Source organism: Macrotis lagotis, chromosome 4 (genome assembly GCF_037893015.1).
Source record: "Macrotis lagotis isolate mMagLag1 chromosome 4, bilby.v1.9.chrom.fasta, whole genome shotgun sequence".
Lineage (NCBI taxonomy): Eukaryota > Metazoa > Chordata > Mammalia > Peramelemorphia > Peramelidae > Macrotis > Macrotis lagotis.
This window is the reverse complement of record NC_133661.1, coordinates 274,356,900-274,376,245: the sequence shown is the minus strand read 5'-3', so window position 1 is coordinate 274,376,245 and position 19,346 is coordinate 274,356,900. Positions and strand designations below refer to the sequence as shown.

General features: G+C 38.4%; 1 protein-coding gene across 1 annotated transcript; it reads right to left on the bottom strand.

Moving 5' to 3' along the window:
- Positions 1-1,844: 1,844 nt before the first annotated feature.
- Positions 1,845-18,010, bottom strand: PLEK2 (pleckstrin 2). Its single transcript, XM_074236083.1, has 9 exons — positions 17,904-18,010; positions 11,796-11,960; positions 9,659-9,840; positions 8,547-8,638; positions 7,983-8,170; positions 7,679-7,780; positions 6,659-6,742; positions 5,608-5,686; positions 1,845-4,432 (listed from the first exon to the last, which is right to left on the bottom strand). The coding sequence occupies exons 1-9, from the start codon at positions 17,949-17,951 to the stop codon at positions 4,305-4,307; spliced, it is 1,068 nt and encodes a 355-aa protein (XP_074092184.1). The 5' UTR covers positions 17,952-18,010; the 3' UTR covers positions 1,845-4,304.
- Positions 18,011-19,346: the final 1,336 nt, after the last annotated feature.

Here is a 19,346-nt window from a genome sequence, read left to right as displayed (position 1 = left end):
CTTCAGTCCTGTTGAAAGCATTCCTTATGAAAGTATAAATGGGGGAACAGGGAGGTAAGAATCCAGTTAGAAATACTAGTCTTTGGATTATACCTCAAAGAGAAAAGGAAGGATTAACTCCTCGGATTATAAAAGTTTCTGTCTGCTAGAAAAAGAGAACATTGTAACATCCTTTCAAGAAAGGAGGAGAAACAGAAATAGTAACCACCACAATAAGTGTTGCAGTTTGGATACCAAACATGAAAAGGACGTTTTTTCTTTTTTTTTTATTAAAGATATTTGTTTTACAATCCCCCCATCTTACTTCCTCCCCCCCCCACAGAAAGCAATCTGTCAGTCTTTACTTTGTTTCCATGTTGTACATTGATCCAAATTGAGTGTGATGAGAGAGAAATTATATCCTTAAGGAAGAGACAAAAAGTCTAAGAGATAACAAGATCAGACACTAAGATATAAGATAATCATTCTTAAAATGCCCCTTAGTAATTGTACCTCTTAATTACCTATATCCAGACTCTATTGCTTTACTGATAGTTCCCTATAAATTATAGTTAAGAATAGTGGAATGTGTATGAATATCTGTTCCTTTAAAATATTTTTGATTAGAAATGTAAGAGACTTTAGAAATCATCCTTTCCTATGTTTAAACTGTCAGATTAAAGTGTCTTTATTTTTCAAAAAAAATAGTTTAGGGAGGTATCATCAAGGGATTCAACTCCCCAAAAGGAAGAGAAATTTATACATTCTGAATTTGAATGGTGGTGTATTTCTCATGTGTTGGGGTCAAGCTAATTGAAATTAATAGAATTTGGACTATAATGCATTTTATCTATGTTTAAGATAGGTAGGAAAATCCAGGGATGATAAAGTCCATTGTCTCTTGGTGGCATAGTTATTGTGAATATTTGTATGATCTCTTTGATAATATTCAATTTCTGTTATCAAGACTATTGGGCATGTACACCTTATAAGAGTTAACTTAACACATGCAGGGGCAGCTAGGTGGTGCAGTGCATAAAGTACCAGCCCTGGAGTCAGGAGAACCTGAGTTCAACTCCAGCTTCAGTCACTTAATAATTGCTTAGCTGTGTAACCTTGGGTAAATCACTTTACCCTTTTGCCTTAAATAAAATAAAGAAAAGGAAACACATGCATAAGATTCCTCTAAGTCAATCTCATTGTGATTCAATTAAAGATGTACCAAATGCCTAATAAAAGGCACTTTTCTAGTGCTAATTTACGATCAGACTTAGAGGCTGGGACCATTGTGGAAAAAAGTGAGGAAGTTCTTTAGTCACCTTTAGAAAGACCCTTTCAACTACCAGGATATTGTAAAAGGAGAAGGAAATGGCACTTTCTTCCCTCTCTGATGACTAAATGAAACAAAATAAGCTACTTCTCTACCTTTGGTCAGTGAAAATTTTCCCTTAGTCAATCTTTGACATTTTATTTTTCTTCTGAAAATAAGTACTTCTCAAAGAAATCATAAACTTAGGGTGGGACACTTCAAAATTACTTTGAATGGAAAGTTGAAATGTTCATTAGACTTTTTTAGACTTTGAAAGTCTGGGGTTGGGTAGTTGAAGGGGGGGGTGCACAGAGATGAACAGACAATGAATTTTCTACTGAACTCCAGTACAATTTGTCATGTAGGATTGAGAATATTGTTACGTTGTCCCCTCTTAGATGAGTATTGTATGTTTTATAATTTTCCATTATTACTCTTCAAGGAAATGTTCTTTTGATTTGTTTTACACACACACACACACACACATGCATATATATATATATATATATATATATATATATATATATATATAAACATACAAAATTTGTATGTGTGTTTAACCAGTTCTTAAAAATTTTAGGAAAAGGCATTTTCAGAGAGCTTTTACAGGTTTCATCTCTCAATTCATGCATCTTTGGATATGGTGCTAACAAGATGAACAATTGAAATAAGAGGAACCTAATGCATTCTGATAATCATTAGCTTCAGAGTTCAAATCTTGCCTAACACTTAAGCTATGTGACCCTAGACAATCTACTGTATTGTCACCTATAAGTCTAGAATATAGTTAACACCTTACAGGATGGTTGTGAGAATCCGATAAAATAGCATGTAGTGTACTTGGTAAACAAGGCACGCATAATCCTATCTGTGGATGTAATTGTATACATGAAGCTTATGAGTGTAAAAACCTGGTATTTTTTCCGTCAAAGGACTTCCTCAGCAGGAAGTGCTCAACCTGAAGATCAGCATCTTAAACAATTTGGTGATGGATTTGGTCAGGGCACTGAAAAAAAGTATTTTGCCTTGGCCTCCCCATCTCACTGCCAGTATGTCAGAGGCAGAATCTGAACCCTGTCATGCTGATTCTAAGGCCATCTCTGTCCATCATAACGTGGCTGCTTTATGAAAAGAAATATGAAAATAAGCACAAGAAGAAAATCAGTTCTGTTTTTACTATTTTTTATGGACAACTCTGGTGATGTAGGAAATGTTCTTATTTGGTACCAAGTTACTGGTCACTACATTCCCAATTTTTTGTGTTGATAGTTTAATTCTAAGCTCAGGATTGCATGTGACTTTTTCATTCATTGAATGAAAGATATCCTGGACTTTATATTTCAGTCCCATGAAACTTTTGAAGATCAAACTTTGGGGATACAAAGGCAAAAGTGAAACCATTGCTGCTTCATAGCTTTTGGGAGATGTGTAAAGTTTATATAATAAAGATAATTTTGGGATGGGGAGCCTCTAGCAGCTGAGGAGGATCAAGAAATTCCTCTTGTAGATTAGTATTTTGAGAGGCAAAGGTAAAGGATAAGACATTCTCTCTATGCAAAAGCACAGAGATTAGTGGGAGAGTGTTGCACAGAGAACAAAAGAGCCAGTTTGACCGGACATTGAGTAGAGAAAGATGAGAATGTAGACAAACAGAAATTGGTCACAATTACAATGTCCTAGTCACCAAGCCACATGAATTTTTTGTGAGAATTTTTTAAAATTTTTAAAAAGGTTTTCCCATCATACCTTTACTGTATTTGAGAAGTTATAAACTAAACCCTTAACTCCATAGAAATTTAGACCTTGGAGAAAGTCAAATGGAAAATTGTGCTTTAAAGAGTGGTGTGAAGACAAGGTAGGGTAGAACATTGGGGTTTCCTGATTATTCAAGATAAGCTATGATAGAATTTAAAAGAACTAAAGAGAATAAATTATATTCAAGTCCTTTGGATGTATCGATAAATTATACCTTATTTTATTCATTGATGTAACTATAAGAACTAGTTTCATAAGACCAGATACTTTTATTAGCTTAAGTTATTGAGACTGAAAAGTAACAAGTCGTATTAGCCTCTTTCCAAGAATTGGATGCCAAGAATTCTCACTAGACCAATTCTCAGTAAGTATTCCTTTCATCACCATACCTGATTTAATCCCTGTGCCCTTTAGATTTTTTTTCTCTTAATCTAATTTTAGCAGTTTATCCTGACCATTCTTCTTAGTGTGCTGTCATACTTAGAATATGAGTTGTTCAAGATCATCCAATCCAATTTATGGTTTATTTTGTTTTATGCTAAGTGCAAAATGAACCTTCTATAACCCAAGAAGGGGAAGAGTTAAAATAGCTTTGAATTTGAAGTGTATTATCACCACTCTTTTCATTCATGCTTCTAGGATGGTCTGAGGAGTACCTAAATGAGGTTACTTCTGACCTGGGTGTCAATGTTCTTGTCACTCAATCTTAACCACGGTCCTAGGTCAGGGATTATTTATAGAGGAGTCTAAGGCTCAGGACTAATCAGCATCAAGTTAAGTGCTGGAGCCAGACTGAGTTCCAGCCCAGGGGGTCTTGTCCACTCAACCACCAAAACTTTTGTTAAGCATTGAGAGCTGTCTCATTTATTCAACAAATATTTATAAAGTACCTTTGTCCAAAATATAAAACATTACATGAATTCACATAGCTAAAAATAGTCTCCCTATTCCATTTGTCACCAAGAAGAAAAAAGTACTCAGCTTTATCCCTCCTTAGCATTTGTGAATATTGGTATGAGGCCATGGGAAAATGATTTTTAAAGTTCTTGGTCTGGCACCAAAATGAAGAAGCTGGAATAGTGACCATCATGATACACAGGTTATGTTAGTAAGACTACTCTACATAGCTAGAATGTTCCTAGGAAGACCCAGTCTCCTATCAGAATAGAACCAAATGTATATATCTAAAGTCTGGGCCTCCTTTTTATATTGGAAGTCCTGCAGATACCTTCAGAGGTAGCTGTGAGCCTGGTGATCTCACTCATGTTAATCTCTTGATAGCTTCAATCCACTCAACTCTCTCTGCCTTGCTGCTGGCCTGAATGTAGTAGTGGATGTCATCCTTAGTGATCACTTTGAAGAGGTTGCCCTGTACATTGCCTTTGACACCTAGAGAGAAAAAATCGACTAGTGAAATAATGAGTTATTTTTAAAATCCCAGCTTTGAGTTTCCATGTAATAACAAACCTGCTCTTGCCCTCCAGATAAAGAAAATTTTAATAAGCTATAGAAGGAGGGGCATTTAGGTGGCACAGTAAATAGAGCTCCAGCCCTGGAGTCAGGAGGACCTGGGTTCAAATCTGACCTTAGACACTGAATTAACCAGCTGTGTGACCTTGAGCAAGTCACTGAATCCCATTGCCTTGCAAAGAAAAAAAAACTAAAAGGCCTTGTCCTATTAGAGTTCAGCCTGGTAAGAAGATGCACTTGTACCTATGATATTTAATATGTGCATTAAAGCAGTACCAAACGAGGAGGTGGTTGGAAACCAGCAGATGTTTGCCAAAAGTAAAGTTAATGGAAACTGAAGAATGCCTTCACACTTACTGTAATGTTTGCTATATTGTACATATGATTGTATCCACCGAAGGGTCCTTTACAGTGTCTATTAAAACCAAGTGCCTCTAAATTCTCAAGAGGGTAATTATAAAATAAGTAGGATATCTGAGTTGGTAGGAAGCACTGAAATACTGCAAGTTCTATCACCAGTGAAATCTCAGGTCTGAATCAAATAAAATGATTCACTTCTCAGTAAATCATGGAGCAAGGGAAGATAATAGACTTCTCTATTATTGTTAGCAGATCAGCAAATAACTGCTTCAGTGCCCAAGAGTTGGGAATGACCAATCACTGCCAGTCTTCATTTCTTCCTCTGATCCATTTGCGTGATGCAGTCCATCTCATTGTTTTGGGGGTTTTTAAATTTTCCTCCCTGCTTGGGACTTGATGAGTGGAATGCACAAACTATACACAGTCTTACTACAATGGTACCAGGGCAAATAAAAAGTGCCTTATCCTTGTACCAGAGGAACAGAAATTCTATATTCTGAGAGCAGAGTAAAACATGAGTATGTAGGAAAATTTTGAAGTCCAAGTTGTCACATCAACACTCCTTACCTGCCATTTTTTTCTACCAGTCCTGAAATAGTGGTGGCAAGCAAAATCCTTCCTGTTGTACATCCTCTGCAATCTTTTTTTTACCAATGTAGTACTCCTGAAACACTGGATGAATGCTCATGGTTCCCACTCTCTTGGGGTGATATATAGAATGGTATGTTGCTTACCAGTGGGAACTCCATTATCCTCCAAAGCTGAAACAAGGGAGCCACGGAGAGAAAAGCCACCAACTGGTCTGTTCTCCTCCTGTAGACACCAAAAAGAAATCCATGTGAGATCTTGATGACATTAATGCAAAAAAGAAAATAAGTTCTCTTCAACTGCAGAAATAAGATTTACTTGAAGTTAGACCAAAATATTGGCAAAAGGAATTATGGCTAGAGTTGATAGTCACCACTTTTCAAGTCAGTTTCAATTCTGGAACTTGGCCTTGCTGACTAGGATGTCTGTTAGCAAATTTTCATTATTTCTAGTCTAATCCTTTTCTCTGACAAAAGAATAGTCCTACACAATTAAAACTTTTCTTTCCTTAAAGCTGAATTTCTGTCATCATGACATCTAACCTATTCAAAAACACCTCTATTTCTAACAATTTTATGTCAATTGGCACAGTAACCAAGGGATATCACTGTTATATTAGCATAAAAGGGTAAATACAAGTTAGAAAGACAGAAAGAAGACTATGGGATATTACCTTAGCTGGGCCTTAAATGATAAGTAGCATCTGAACAGCTAGAGAAGTGGAGGTGAATATCAGAAACATAGAGGCAAGGAATCTGTGTGGCTAAGTCATAGTGTAGAAAAGTGAAAGAGAAAACTGAAAAGGTAGGATTGTGGTGAAATTTTGGAAGCCTTGAATGCAATAAGAACACTGAAAGGTATCATCACAGGTAAGGTAGGTCTTCCCAACAGTAATCACAAATAATCTTTAAGAAAGTTCTGATATATTTCAGAGGAGGAGGAAACTGACAGCCAAAAATAGAAAATTCTGTAAGGAGGGTTCTGCTGTAGTAATCAGATGAAAAAAGGTCATAACAGTATCACTATTATGCATTGATGAAACAGAAAGAAAGAACAATCATAAATCAATTTAGGAAGAAAGAGGTGCCTGGGAAAGGATTAATAATATCATACCTCTCATTTCATCACAAGAATTTTCCTGAGGTAGGTAGGGGCTTCTAAGTATCACCCCCAGGGCTGGTGCTGAAATGTGCTCACCTTGGAGGGGTTATAATAGTGCAGGAAAGCAGGGTCACTTCTCAAAACAAAGCGCCTCACCTTCCAGTTTTTCCTCTTATGTCCCTGGAATAGAGAAAGACAATTGTTCCTCACAATCCTTTCACATATCAACCTCATCTTTCAGCAGGTTTGGGCAGAACCTGTAAACCCCAAAACTTTAACATTATTTTGGGGCCTTTCCTGAAGTCATCCCCTGATCAGTGGAGTTTTATGAGAAAAGGAACTCTATTTTATGAGAAAAAGAACTCCAAAAGGGCTAAGAAGGATTAGTACTGAAAATGGAATGTGTAGACTTAATCCAAACAAAACTTTTTTGGGGGTGGGGGAGAGGGAGAGAAGCAGGGAGGCAAGTCAGGCAAATAGAGTTCAGGTTTTGAGTAAACTTCATATTGACATTTTTGGGGTTTAATCATTTCTGATTCTTTGAGACCCCATTTCAGGTATTCTTGAGAAAGATGCTAGCTCATTTTACAGATGAGGAAACTAAGGCAAACATGGTTAAGCGATTTGTCCAGGGTTAGACAGCTAGGAAGTGTCTGAAGCCAGATTTGAACTTAAGAAGATGAGTTTTCCTAATTCCAGACCCCAAGATCTATCCACTGCACAACCTAGCTACCCTTTACATTGATAAAGACATATGTATATAAGACATGGGTTCAGGTCCTGGTTCTGGCATATGCCTTCAATATGCTTCATATGCTGGTGGTGTGACTTCAGTGCCCCGAGACAACTATAAGACTAAGTCAAAAATTAGTTCTTCATCCAGATGGATGAAGGAATTTCCATAAATTAATAATACACTATTTCCAGACTTCTTCCTCCCAAATCAAAAATAAATTTTGAACTCACTTCTCATTGCTAGAATTTTTGTCTGTGCAATTCAATTCAAACTGCACCATTGGATTCTTATGGGTATAATCCTTGCCTCTGTCCTCTGTTCTTCCCTCATTCCCTGGAATGGTATTCTTCTGCCCAGTTAAGATGCCCACTTAGCTATACCTGCTTGGCTAAATATCCTTGTTTAATCACTGTGCCACTCAGTTCAGCGGTGCTAAAGTTGAATTCTTCTTTTGAATTTGTCTTCTTCTTACAGCTTTCAGTCTACAGAAAATAAAGGAGCAAAAAAATGGACTTCCAAATAAACCAAATTTCTTGATTCAGAAACAAATTAGAATTCATAACAAAGTTGTTTGTGTAACTAATTCAACCCTTTCCCATGGCTGTGTAGCACACACTGCACAATTTTTTCTGACATCTTCTATGCAAGTCTGTGTCCATAAATAGAGGTCTTGCTACCACTTACAAAAATGTACAGGGCTGTGGAATCATCTAGGAACTGCTCTGCTAAATCCCCAGAGCGAATGGCCTCAGTGCTCCGGTTTCCAACGGGCTTAAGGAAGTTCTCCTCTAACAGCATGGAAGCCAGAGTGACAGCTTCAATCCGACTAGCAGCAAAGTGACTGGAGATCAGCCAGTCCACCAGAGAAGAGCCTGAGGGAAGAGGAGAATGGGTCAGTTCCCACTAGGGCCCCAAGGCCTCCTTCACTACTAGACTGGTAAACCTCTCAGCATCTTGTCCGGTGCAACAGTCAGTCTCCTCCCAATTGAAAACAGGCTGCGAGCACAACCCCAGGGCAGACTGCCAGGTACCCCACTGTAATGGCAAAGAACATTGATGGCACACCCCTACCCAACAGCTTTCCAACAGGCCAGTACATGGCTCTGAGCTCACATCAAGCAGGCCCAGGCACATTATCTCTAGATCCTTTGAGCTGAATTCCACTCCCTTCTGTCTGAGTATTTTCCAATGTAGAGGCCAACCCACCCTCCCCTGCCAGCTTATAAGTGTCTAGGTCCTGGGGCATACCTATGAAGGTCTTTTTGTAGGTACTTCCCTGTTCCATATTGGGTGATGGGCGTATTCCACAGCTACTGTCATGCATCTTGTCAATTATATCACTATGCAATGCAAGAGAAAGAATTAGTCTTATTCAGAGCAAGATAAGCTTCCTTTGTCAAAACATCCCAATCCAGTCCTGTTTATGAGGGAAGATACTTGGCCAAAGGTGGTCTATGTTATATATTAGTAGATATGCTACTAATGTATAAATCAGTAGCAACATATCAAGATGACTTGACAGAACCAGGAGGTGGTTCTGAGCCTAACATAGTAGAGTAGAGGGAGATGGGGGGGGGGGGGTGAGGGGAGGGAAGAAACAGTATTTGAGATCAAATATAAAACTCTTTTTAACCTGGTCACTTCCTAATTTTCCAGTATTTTTATATCTTACTTCTCCCAATGCACTTTGCAATCCAGTGACCCTGGTGGCCTCCTTGTTCCTCACACAAGAGTCTATCTCTGAATAATTTCAGATATTTTCACTGAAATCTTATTCCTGGAATCCTCTCCCTCCTCCTCTTCATATCCTGGCTTCTGTGGCTTCCTTCCATCCCAGCTAACCCTTCTATCTTGTCCATACTTAGTTGATTGCATGTTTTCTCTCTCACTGAGAGCAGTGACTATCTTTTGCCTTCATATGCCCAAGTTTTAACAAGACATCTAGAATAGGGTAGGTTCTTAACTGACTGACTGAGATGCTTCAAAAAACCATTTGTAAATTGAAGTAAACTGGAAGAATAGTAGGAACTATGATTGAGGATGCACCATCATTGGGCAGCTAGGTGGCACAATGAAGAGAATACCAGACCTAGAATCAGGAAGACCTGAGTTCAAATCCAGATCCAGCTGTATGACCCTAGGCAAATCATTTATTTCCTTGTCTGTAAGATGAGCTGGAAAAGGAAATAGCAAATTACTCCAGTATCTTTGCCAAGAAAACCCTAAATGGGTTAAAAAAAAGTTAGACATGATTAAATAACTAAACCCCCAAAATGTGGACCATTAATCACTTGCTCTTAAAATTGCTGAAGACAGTGAAATTTGGAGGACAAGACATGGAACAAGGGAGTCACACTCACTGCAAGCTGATGTGAGAGGGAAGCTTGAATGAGTTTTTCATGATGTGAAGCTGCTGGACTTTTCCTGGTTGTCCAGCATGAATTGCACCTGTAATCTCAAATGCCCAGGCATCCCTCTCTTCTCTGGAACAGGCCTCCAAGAAGTAGTCTGTGGCTGTTCTGGTCCTTAGCTTAATGAGGAGCTATGGTAAAAAACAGAGTCAGTCAATCACATTGGAGCTTGGCAAGAATGTGCAACACTGTGGAAGGGTTGGGATACCCTTTGGGGACCCAACCAGAATGGACAAAGAGTCCCATGTATCCAAAAAGACTTGGAGACCAATAAGATCAGATTTTAGACACCAAAGTCACTTGGCATGTCAATTCCTAGAAGGATAATTTTTTTTTATTAAAGGATAATGATTTTTTTAAGTCTAAAATTCTCATTTTCTATAAATTGTCTCTTGAGCTTGCTTAGACTTTGAACAATACTCATACTTGAACTCATGATTTCATTGTAGTCATGGGATTTAAAACTGGAATTGAATTCCACTTGTTATCTCTTGAAATTGGTCAACAGTAATCTTAAGTTATTTATTAAGAATTCTTAAAATAGGTGAAGCTAGGTGAGTGCAGTGGATAGAGCACTGGCCCTGGAATCAGAAGGATCTGAGTTCAAATCTGACCTTGGACACTTAAGAATTAATTACCTAGTTGTGTGACCTTGGGCAAGTCACAACCCCATTGCCTTAAATAAATTTTCTAAAAAAGAATTCTTAAAATGCAAGGCTTAGAGAAGTTGTGGAGAAAATATAGTAAAATGGCAAAAATAGTCTCTTTGTCACCTATTAATTATGAAAACTTTGAACAGTCACTGAACTTTTGTTCTCTCATCAGAAAACTGAGGAGATTGAACTAGCTGACCTCTCTTTCCTTGTGGCTCTACATCTGTGAAAGGATCACCTTATTCCTATTCTTGCTCCTCATCACTGGATACTAGCAAAAAAGACTTTCTCCAGTCTGACCACATTTAGAGGATATATCCAGGTAAGGTCCAGAAGAGCAAGCCTCTGAATAACCTTCTGCTATATTCAGGGACCCCTCCCTCAAATAAGAGCATATTTTCATACTTCTATTCTCAATCCATAATCTGTCATTTATCAATCTCGGCAGATTCCACCCCACTCCTTACCTCCTAATTCCATCCTGTGTGTCCAATTTGCCCGTTTTAATATTTAGGTTTCCTGGAGTAAGGGATTCAAATCTATCCTCAGACATTTACTAGCTGTGTGGGGTTCTGGGCATGCTATTTAACCTAACTTCTGCTTGCCTCAGTTCCCTCAATTGTAAAAAGGAGAGAAATAATAGCATTTACCTCCCAGGAATGTTGTGAGATTAATACAGTTGTAAAGTGCTTAGGCATAGTGATAGAACTTTTTATTTATTAAGCATGATTTAATTTATTATTTATTATTATTATTAATTATTATAATGATTTATTATTTAATTTATTATTATTATTATTATTAAGCATTTATAAATGCTTTTTTCCCTTCCTTCTAAAAAGGGAGAGAGTATGTCTTATACTTTGTTGCCCTAGTACCTAGCATATTATGTGATGAATAAATATGATTCATTGATTCAGGTGCTTTATAAGGTGGGGGAGGTTTGCCTCTAATTTTAAGAGGGACAAATGTTAACATGAGTAAAGAGTCAATTACCAAAGTGGCAAAATGTTGCAGGGAGATCAGTGCTTAACTTGTAACCAAAATATTAGATTTTAATTTTGTCATGAACATAAATACCATTTCTCAGTGCCCAAGCTTCCTTAATTGTAAAATGTGATTAAAGCAATTATCAAAAACTCAAAGACTTTTTGTGAGGAAAGCATTTTGGAAATAAAGTGTCCTATAAACATGAATTATCATTATTTTACTGCTAAAATAATAATAATAATAATAATAATAATGTGGTGAAAGCATTCTAGAGAGTTCATCTCAAAGCATCAGGTTGACCATAATAAGAACAAACCAAAGTTGACAATGGTAGGAGTCTGGGAATGAACAGAAAAGAGACAGAGCTAAAAGGATGAAACTGTCACCCCATTATTTTTCTATTCTTTTTTTAAATAAAAAAGTAAGACCCTTTTTTCACTTACCGGTCTATTCTCATACTCCAGGCAAGGGCATGTGATGGTACAGCCATCCAGGAAGATGCATCCTTTAGGAGAGGCCCCTTTCCTGACTCCCTCAAGCTTATAATACAGCAGTGTGTTCTGCCTCAATACAAACCATCTGACTTTCCAGTTGTGGACAATGTGACCCTGTGGGCAAATGGAAATTCCACATCAAAAACCATACAGGGCACAACTTGGAAAGGTGCTCACTCACCCACCAGCCTCCCTCAAGATATCAGCCAAGCTGTGTTCAGACAAGTGTGCCCCAGGAACTGGCATGGGCATGTTCCCTTGCCCTCCCCTCAATGAAAAAGGCTATGTTGTACACTAATCTCTTCTTCCAACCAGAGAGAAATAAACAAATCAGTTTTCTGGATCACTCTTTCTGTTGTGCATGTGACAGGAATTCAGTTGACTTAGGTCTCAGTTTCTTCATCTGTCACATAAAGGATTAGAATGAAATAATTTCCAAGGCCCATTCCAGCTCTAAGTCCTGTGAGTCTATGATTCCGGTCTTGACATCAGGTCCTTGGTGTTGAGACTTTTGATTACCTCCTCTCTGTGCCTTTTAACATGTCTAGAAATCCCTCTCTCCTTACCTCTTCCTTCTTTGTTTTTTTTAATTTTTATTAATTTAAGCCAAATTTTTTTTAAACTTTATTTATTTAAGGCAATGGGATTAAGTGACTTTCCCAAGGTCACACAGCTAGACAATTATTACGTGTCTGAGGTCAGATTTGAACTCAGGTTCTTCTGACTCAAGGACCAGTGCTCTATCCATTCTACCACCTGGCTGCCCCCCTCCCTTTCTTTAATTCCCTACTTTCATTCAAGGCTCTACTCATTCTATATGAAGATTAGTTATCAGTGCTCGGATGCTTCTCAAAAGAGATCTTGAATGTTTTTTCCAGTTACATTTTTTTTTTAGGTTTTTGTAAGGCAAATGGGGTTAAGTGGCTTGCCCAAGGCCACACAGCTAGGTAATTATTAAGTGTCTGAGGCTGGATTTGAACCCAGGTATTCCTGACTCCAAGGCCAGTGCTTTATCCACTACGTCACCTAGCTACCTTGAATGGTTTTTAATTCTGGGTTTCTTAAAAGACAAATCTGGCAAAATGTGTAAGTCCTAAACTCTAATCAGTCTTCCTTCATTTTGTGAGTAGGCCCCCAGAAGACGGCATGGTAAACCTCTGTAGCTGAGAAGCCATGATACCTATCTTGTATCCAAAATATTCAAACTTGCACCAATCAAGAAAACTGGTTGAAAAAAATGGGAGTTTTTGGTCTTAAATAGATCAATGGAAAGGAGTGTCCTTTCAGAGGCTAAGTAAGCCAAGCCACAGGGTATATTGGAAAGCAAAGCCTAGGCTGGTTTCCCAGAGCTGAGCCTAACCTTTGACTTAGGCTCAGCTTGATGAAGACTTGTTCCTGTTAGGGTGAAGGTCCCTGCTCACAAACACATATTTTTACTCCTAATTCAATAAACATTTCTTTATGTATCAAGCAAAAACTTTGAACTCAAGCACTCTATTAAATGTATTGAGGGATACAAAAGAAACAGGAGATAGGGTGCCTGCCAATGTTAGTTTTAAGTATGAGTAGAAAATCATATTGCCTAACAAGTTTTGAAGACCAAGAATACAGGCACAGTGGCTAAACTTCCACCAAAGTTTATCCAAAACAATGAAATACATAATAATTATAGCATAGCATGGTGATCAGACCAAAGGAATATTACATAGCCAAATCAATTATTTTTTTCTCTTAGCTTTTAGGAATCTATAACATCAATATATTGAATCATTTCTTTTATACTATGTACAGCTTAATTTTCTTTAAAGTTGCACAAACATTTAAGAGGCAAAGAAAGGTTCATTTTTTAAAACTTTATATTCTCTGAATCTGTTATTCCATCTCTGTACTATACATACCTATATCCATATATATATACACACAAATATACAAATATATATATATATATATATATATATATATATATATATATATACTCACTGTATATTTGTGTGAATATATGTATGTATATGAGGCAGCTAGGTGCTACAGTGGATAGATCACTGCCTTAGAATCAGAAAGCCTCATCTTCTACAGTTCAGATCTGGTCTCAGATTAGCTATGTGACCCTGGGCAAGTCACTTTCACCCCATTTGCCTCAGTTTTCTCATTGTAAAATAAGCTGGAGAAGGAAATGGCAAATCACTCTAAGTATCCTTACCAAGAAAATCCCAAATGGGATCATAAAGATTCATGCACGACTGAACAACAACATGGATATCTGCATGTATAAACATATATATATATATATATATATATATATATATCTCACATGTATATAAATACATATTCATACAAATAGGGACAGAGGTCTAAAAGAAAAATTCAATGATGGTGGTTAGCAAGAGAACAGGAAATACTCATTAGGACATGGATACAAGTGATCTCTAACCCCAGAGGGTTAGTCAAGCAGACTCAGAGACTTAGATCAAGAAGCCCAGCATTTAAGGCTAGAGTTTACCAATCAGAGACAAGTAAAAAATAAAGAAAAATGAAAGACTGAGGTTTTCTTTGCAACCCTTCTGGGATATTCAAACAAAGTAAGAGAATGAATGATTCATTCCTAAATATCTACAGAAGGAATTCATTCATTCAATAAACATAAGACTTGCTTTTTTTTTTTTTCCCAGTACACCACTCTCCAGGCTTCTGCTTGCTCCTCCGCATCTAGTGTCGAAGTTGGAATCATCTTATGGACAGGATGTCCAGGGACAAAGGTAGGAAAGGCTATAGAAAGCCTGGAAGCCCTTTCATTGGGAAGGAGATAGAATAACAACTCAGCAGACAACTTTATCTGCAGTTGACAGGCTGATAGCAAGAGGTCAACTTTTAAACCTGGTTTTAAAGGTCATGGAATTTTTTTAGTGGCAGAGAAACCAGGTCAATCCTTTCCTTTTGCAGAGAGAAAACTAAGGCTCACAAATCATCAGAGGTGATTTGCCCAAGGTCACACAATTCAGTCAGGACCAGAACTCAAGGCTGGTGAATTCTTTTACTGGTCTAATTTTAAAATGTTACCTACTACCAATCCCTACCTAAGACATGGCAAAAACTACAAGAAGCAGCCCGAGCTTTATAGCCTAGACTAGAGCAGCAATTACTAGTCTGTTCTGGGTTGGGCTGGCTCCTCATGTCTCAGCCTGTTTTCATTCTTTCCTCCTCACCTCTGGCACAGGTGGCTGTACTTTGGCTACAGTACCTCTCAGGTTAGGGAGCAAATCCTTTGAAATGTCCATCTTAAATATTTCAACCTAAGAATCACAATATTCTCAAAGGATCTTAGTGGGCTGCAGAGTGTGTGTGTGTGTGTGTGTGTGTGTGTGTGTGTGTGTGTGTGTGTGTGTCCCTTTTATTTGGACCATGGGATCCCAAGGACAGTGATCTTCTTGCTGCCCATGCTGCCCAGTGCCACCCTACCCAGGGCATCTCAGTCTAAAGAAAGGATCTATATAGCCTTCCAGCAGTCTCAAGCACATGCATGACATTACCCAAGACCATCCCTACCTCCTCCCCACCTCCCTCTCTCCCCAAGTTTCCTTCAGAAGAGCTTTAGATAGGAATTGCAAAATGCACTTCAAGGGCTTAGAGATTACACCTTGACTTCAAACTAGCTCCTATAACATTTTCTAACAGAATTGTTCAACAAGAATGAATTCATTGCCTATTATGTGCCAGGCACTGGAGTAGGTTTGGGGAATGAGCAAAGACAAAACAGTCCCTGTCCTCAAAAAGCTTACATTCCAGTGGAGGGGAAACAATGCATCAAAGGAAAATAGCTACTAAAGATAAAAAGGCATTTCTGCAGTGGAACTTGAATGGGATCAAGATTCCAGAAGAGGCTTCTTGAGGAAGATGGCATTGAGGATGAGTTTTGATGGAACTTAGGGAATCTACGAAGTTGCTGCCTGACCAAAGTCTATGGAACATCCTGTGGGAGGAACAGCAAGAGAATCAGTTTGAAGCTCAAGAAGGAAAAGAATGGCCACCTAGTTCCAAAAGGTAGATTAAAGCCACGTGGTGAAGAGTTTTAGAATTCAAGCAGAAGAATTTATATTTTATCCTAATTGAACAAGGAAATGACTGGAGTTTCTTGAATGGCAGAGTGGCATGATCATTAGTATTTCTCTGGGAAAGACCATCCAAGGTAGCTTGAAGTGAAACAACTTTTTGTTGTGGTTTAGTCATTTCAGTCATGTCCAATTCCACATGATGCCATATGGGGTTTTCTTGGCAAAGTTACTGGAGTGGTTTGCCATTTTCTTCTCTAACTCATTTTACAGATGAGGAAACTGAGGCAAACAGGGTTAAGTGATTTATACTGGGTCTCAGCTAGTGTCTGAGGCTGGATTTGAACTCAGGAAGATGAGTCTTCCTGACTTCAGGACTGACACTCTACCCAACCCCAACCCCTGCACCAACTATCTATCCCACTGAGTTGATCCTCCCTGTTCATTTCATTCCCCTACTAGACCTCTTCCAGAGTCCCCTAATCCTGACTAATAATACTGCCCCGGTCTGTCTCTAGACCCTGACAAAACTCTAAGCAGTTTGTCTACAAGTCACAGGGAAACAGAGAAATTAACCATTTGTGGTTTTCCTGTACACTGTAAAGAGGCAAATTTATCTTTATTTTTCCAATTCAGTCAATCAAATGTTTAGATATTTATCTGAACCTTGGTCCTAACATGAGCCTCATCTAACTCCCCTTTAATTCCTCCTACTTAAGCAAATAGTAATAACACCTTCCCACATAGTAAACATTATAAAATATACATTTATCTGTATATAATATCTAATAACCTATCCTGAGTTTAAATTCAAGTCACAAACTCTTTGCCTCTCCTCTTTTAATAATAGTAGCTAGTATTCATATAGTGCTTTAAGTTTTGCAAAGTCCTTTGCAAACATCTCACTTTCCATTTACTGCACTATCAAATATGGATAAAATAGTGCTTATCTCCCAGGGTTATAGAGAAGATGAATGTATTTTGCAAACCTTAGAGTACTTTATAAATACCAGTTATTATTTTTATTATTAATCATTATCATTGGGCAGCTAGGCAGTGCAGTAGATAGAACACCGGTCCTGAAGTCGGGAGAACCTGACCTCAAATTCAACCTCAGACAATAATTACCTGTCTGTGTGACCTTGGGTATGTCACTTAACCCCATTGCCTTGCAAAAAAAAAAAACTAACCCCCAAATCATTATCATTATATGTTGGAATTGAAGCAGTGTAAGGCAACCTAGAGACATCAGGCCAAGCTGACTTCAAATCTCACCTCTGGTGCTAGCTGCTGGTCCAAACTACTTTGGACCTTTCCAGGCCTCAGTTTCTTCATTTACTCACGGGATTGTCATAGGACTCCAGTAAGATAGTATATATAAAGCTCTTTGCAAATTTTAAAGCTTTTTTTATAAATGTCAATTGTTAGCAACATTAACATAAAATTTTACTGTTGTGGACATTTGGAATTAGTTGTCCTCTCAGTGGTTTCCTTCATTCTTCACTTGGGTCTCTCATCTGAATTTATAGCTTGCAAGTGAGCTGTTTTCTTCCTTCTGGACAATCTGGGTTATTCCCAGTCCACCCCAACAGGTCAGAGGTCACAAGTGGAAATATTATTTCCCTCTTAACTCCATTTTTCACAGACCATACCTTTAGCCTCTCAAAATGCTTCAGGGAAGAGCCCAAGAAGAATGCTTGTCACATGGCTAGTCTGTTTTCTAATCAACCAAAGAGAGGGGCATTAATAGACTTGAAGGCTTGGGGGTGGAGGATAGGAGCAATATAGGAAATAAGGGGGTGAAACTCTAGGACTAGGGAACAGTCCAACATTCTGTAAAAGGATATGAAAAGAGATCTCAGGGGCTTGAGCAGGGGAGAAGGAGAACTAAGTCTAACCCTCCATCTGTAAGGCAGTTTGTATCCTTCTAGAGAAAAGTTCTCCCTGAAAGAAAACAAACAAGCAAATCAACCTAGGGTTCTTTAAGGCCTACAGGTGGACATTCACTCACCCTTTTCACAAGGAAACCTTCCTTTAGCACGCCACCCTCTTCATCCATCCTCGTTGTGAGACGAGCTACAGCTTGTACTTTGGGGAGGGAAAGCCTACAGTTTAAAAGGGCTCCACCCTCTACAGCTCCAAGACCTCACCTCCTCCAGACTTCCTTCTTCTTCTTCCTCCTCCAGCTCTCTCTCCTCTGCCTCCCAGATCTTCTACCTTTGTTTCCTTCTTTTCCTCTGACATTCCAGGCTCTTCTCCTTCCTGCCTTTCCCTTTTGCAAATCTGGCCCTGTATCATAAATAGATGATTTGTCAAGATGGCCCCAATGCTATTTGAAATTTCCTCTGAAAAAGTCTTCCTGCCTAGTACCAGTAGTCCCTGACTCACCTAGGGCAGGGCACTTGGACTTTGATATCTCCAAACGTAGTTTAATGTTTGTTAGTTTTAAGATATTCCAGGGAGGCAGATGCAATTAGGGAGATGAGGAGAGGTGACTTGCCAGACCTGGCAGTACAATGATTCCCCAAACCTATATTTTTTGAATTTTGAGACACAATCCATCTCCTCTTCAAAGTGCTGCAGATTATATGAGAAACTTGGAGTATAAAATGTTGCATACACTGTCAGACTCCTTTGCCAGAGACTCCATTCTCTGAACTGCTTCCCCTCCACCCCTCCTTTCTTTTTTCATTTTTTGTTACCAGGTAGAGAAAGGGAAGGGACCTGGCTGGGTTTTGTGGTTTAGTAGAAGAAATATTAGGTTTGTAGTCAGAACCCCCAACCTCAAATTTTGTTTATATTACATATACCTAAATAATAGCTATTTGATACCAGATGGGGATAAACGAAGATTGTCCAATATTGAGAATGCCTGGTGTCTACTGTTTGATTTAATTACTTTCCAAGGATTTAGAGCTAGAAGTCCAACTCCCTTATTTTATAGATGGAGAAACAGACTCAGAGGGAAATACTAGAAGCCCCAAAGTTACTAAATAAATAAACCAACAAACATTGATTAAGCACAAAACAGAATGAAAAAGTTCCTGCCCTCAAGGAATTTATATTTAATTTATGAAATGGGTCAGGTCAGGACCTGTAATTACATTGCAACAGGGAACTCAGGTTAGGTTGTTGCCTTGAGGTACTCAGGTGATTTGCTTAGGACTGGGGTATAGTCAGTATGTGTCAGAGGAAGGACTAGAAACTACTATACCTTATCAGTAATAGCTTAAATTTATATAGCTCTCTGAGTTTTATAAAGTGCTTGCTTACATCATATCTGATCCTCAGAACAACTTTGTGAGATTATCCTCATTTTATAAAAGAGGAAACTGAGGTTCTGAGAGGTGACATCTTTTCAATGTATTCAAACTTGGATCTTTCTGACCTGAACCCAGCACTTCATCTACTATCCAGGTTGCTTCAGAAAGTATTGTAAATGAGGAACTGGCCA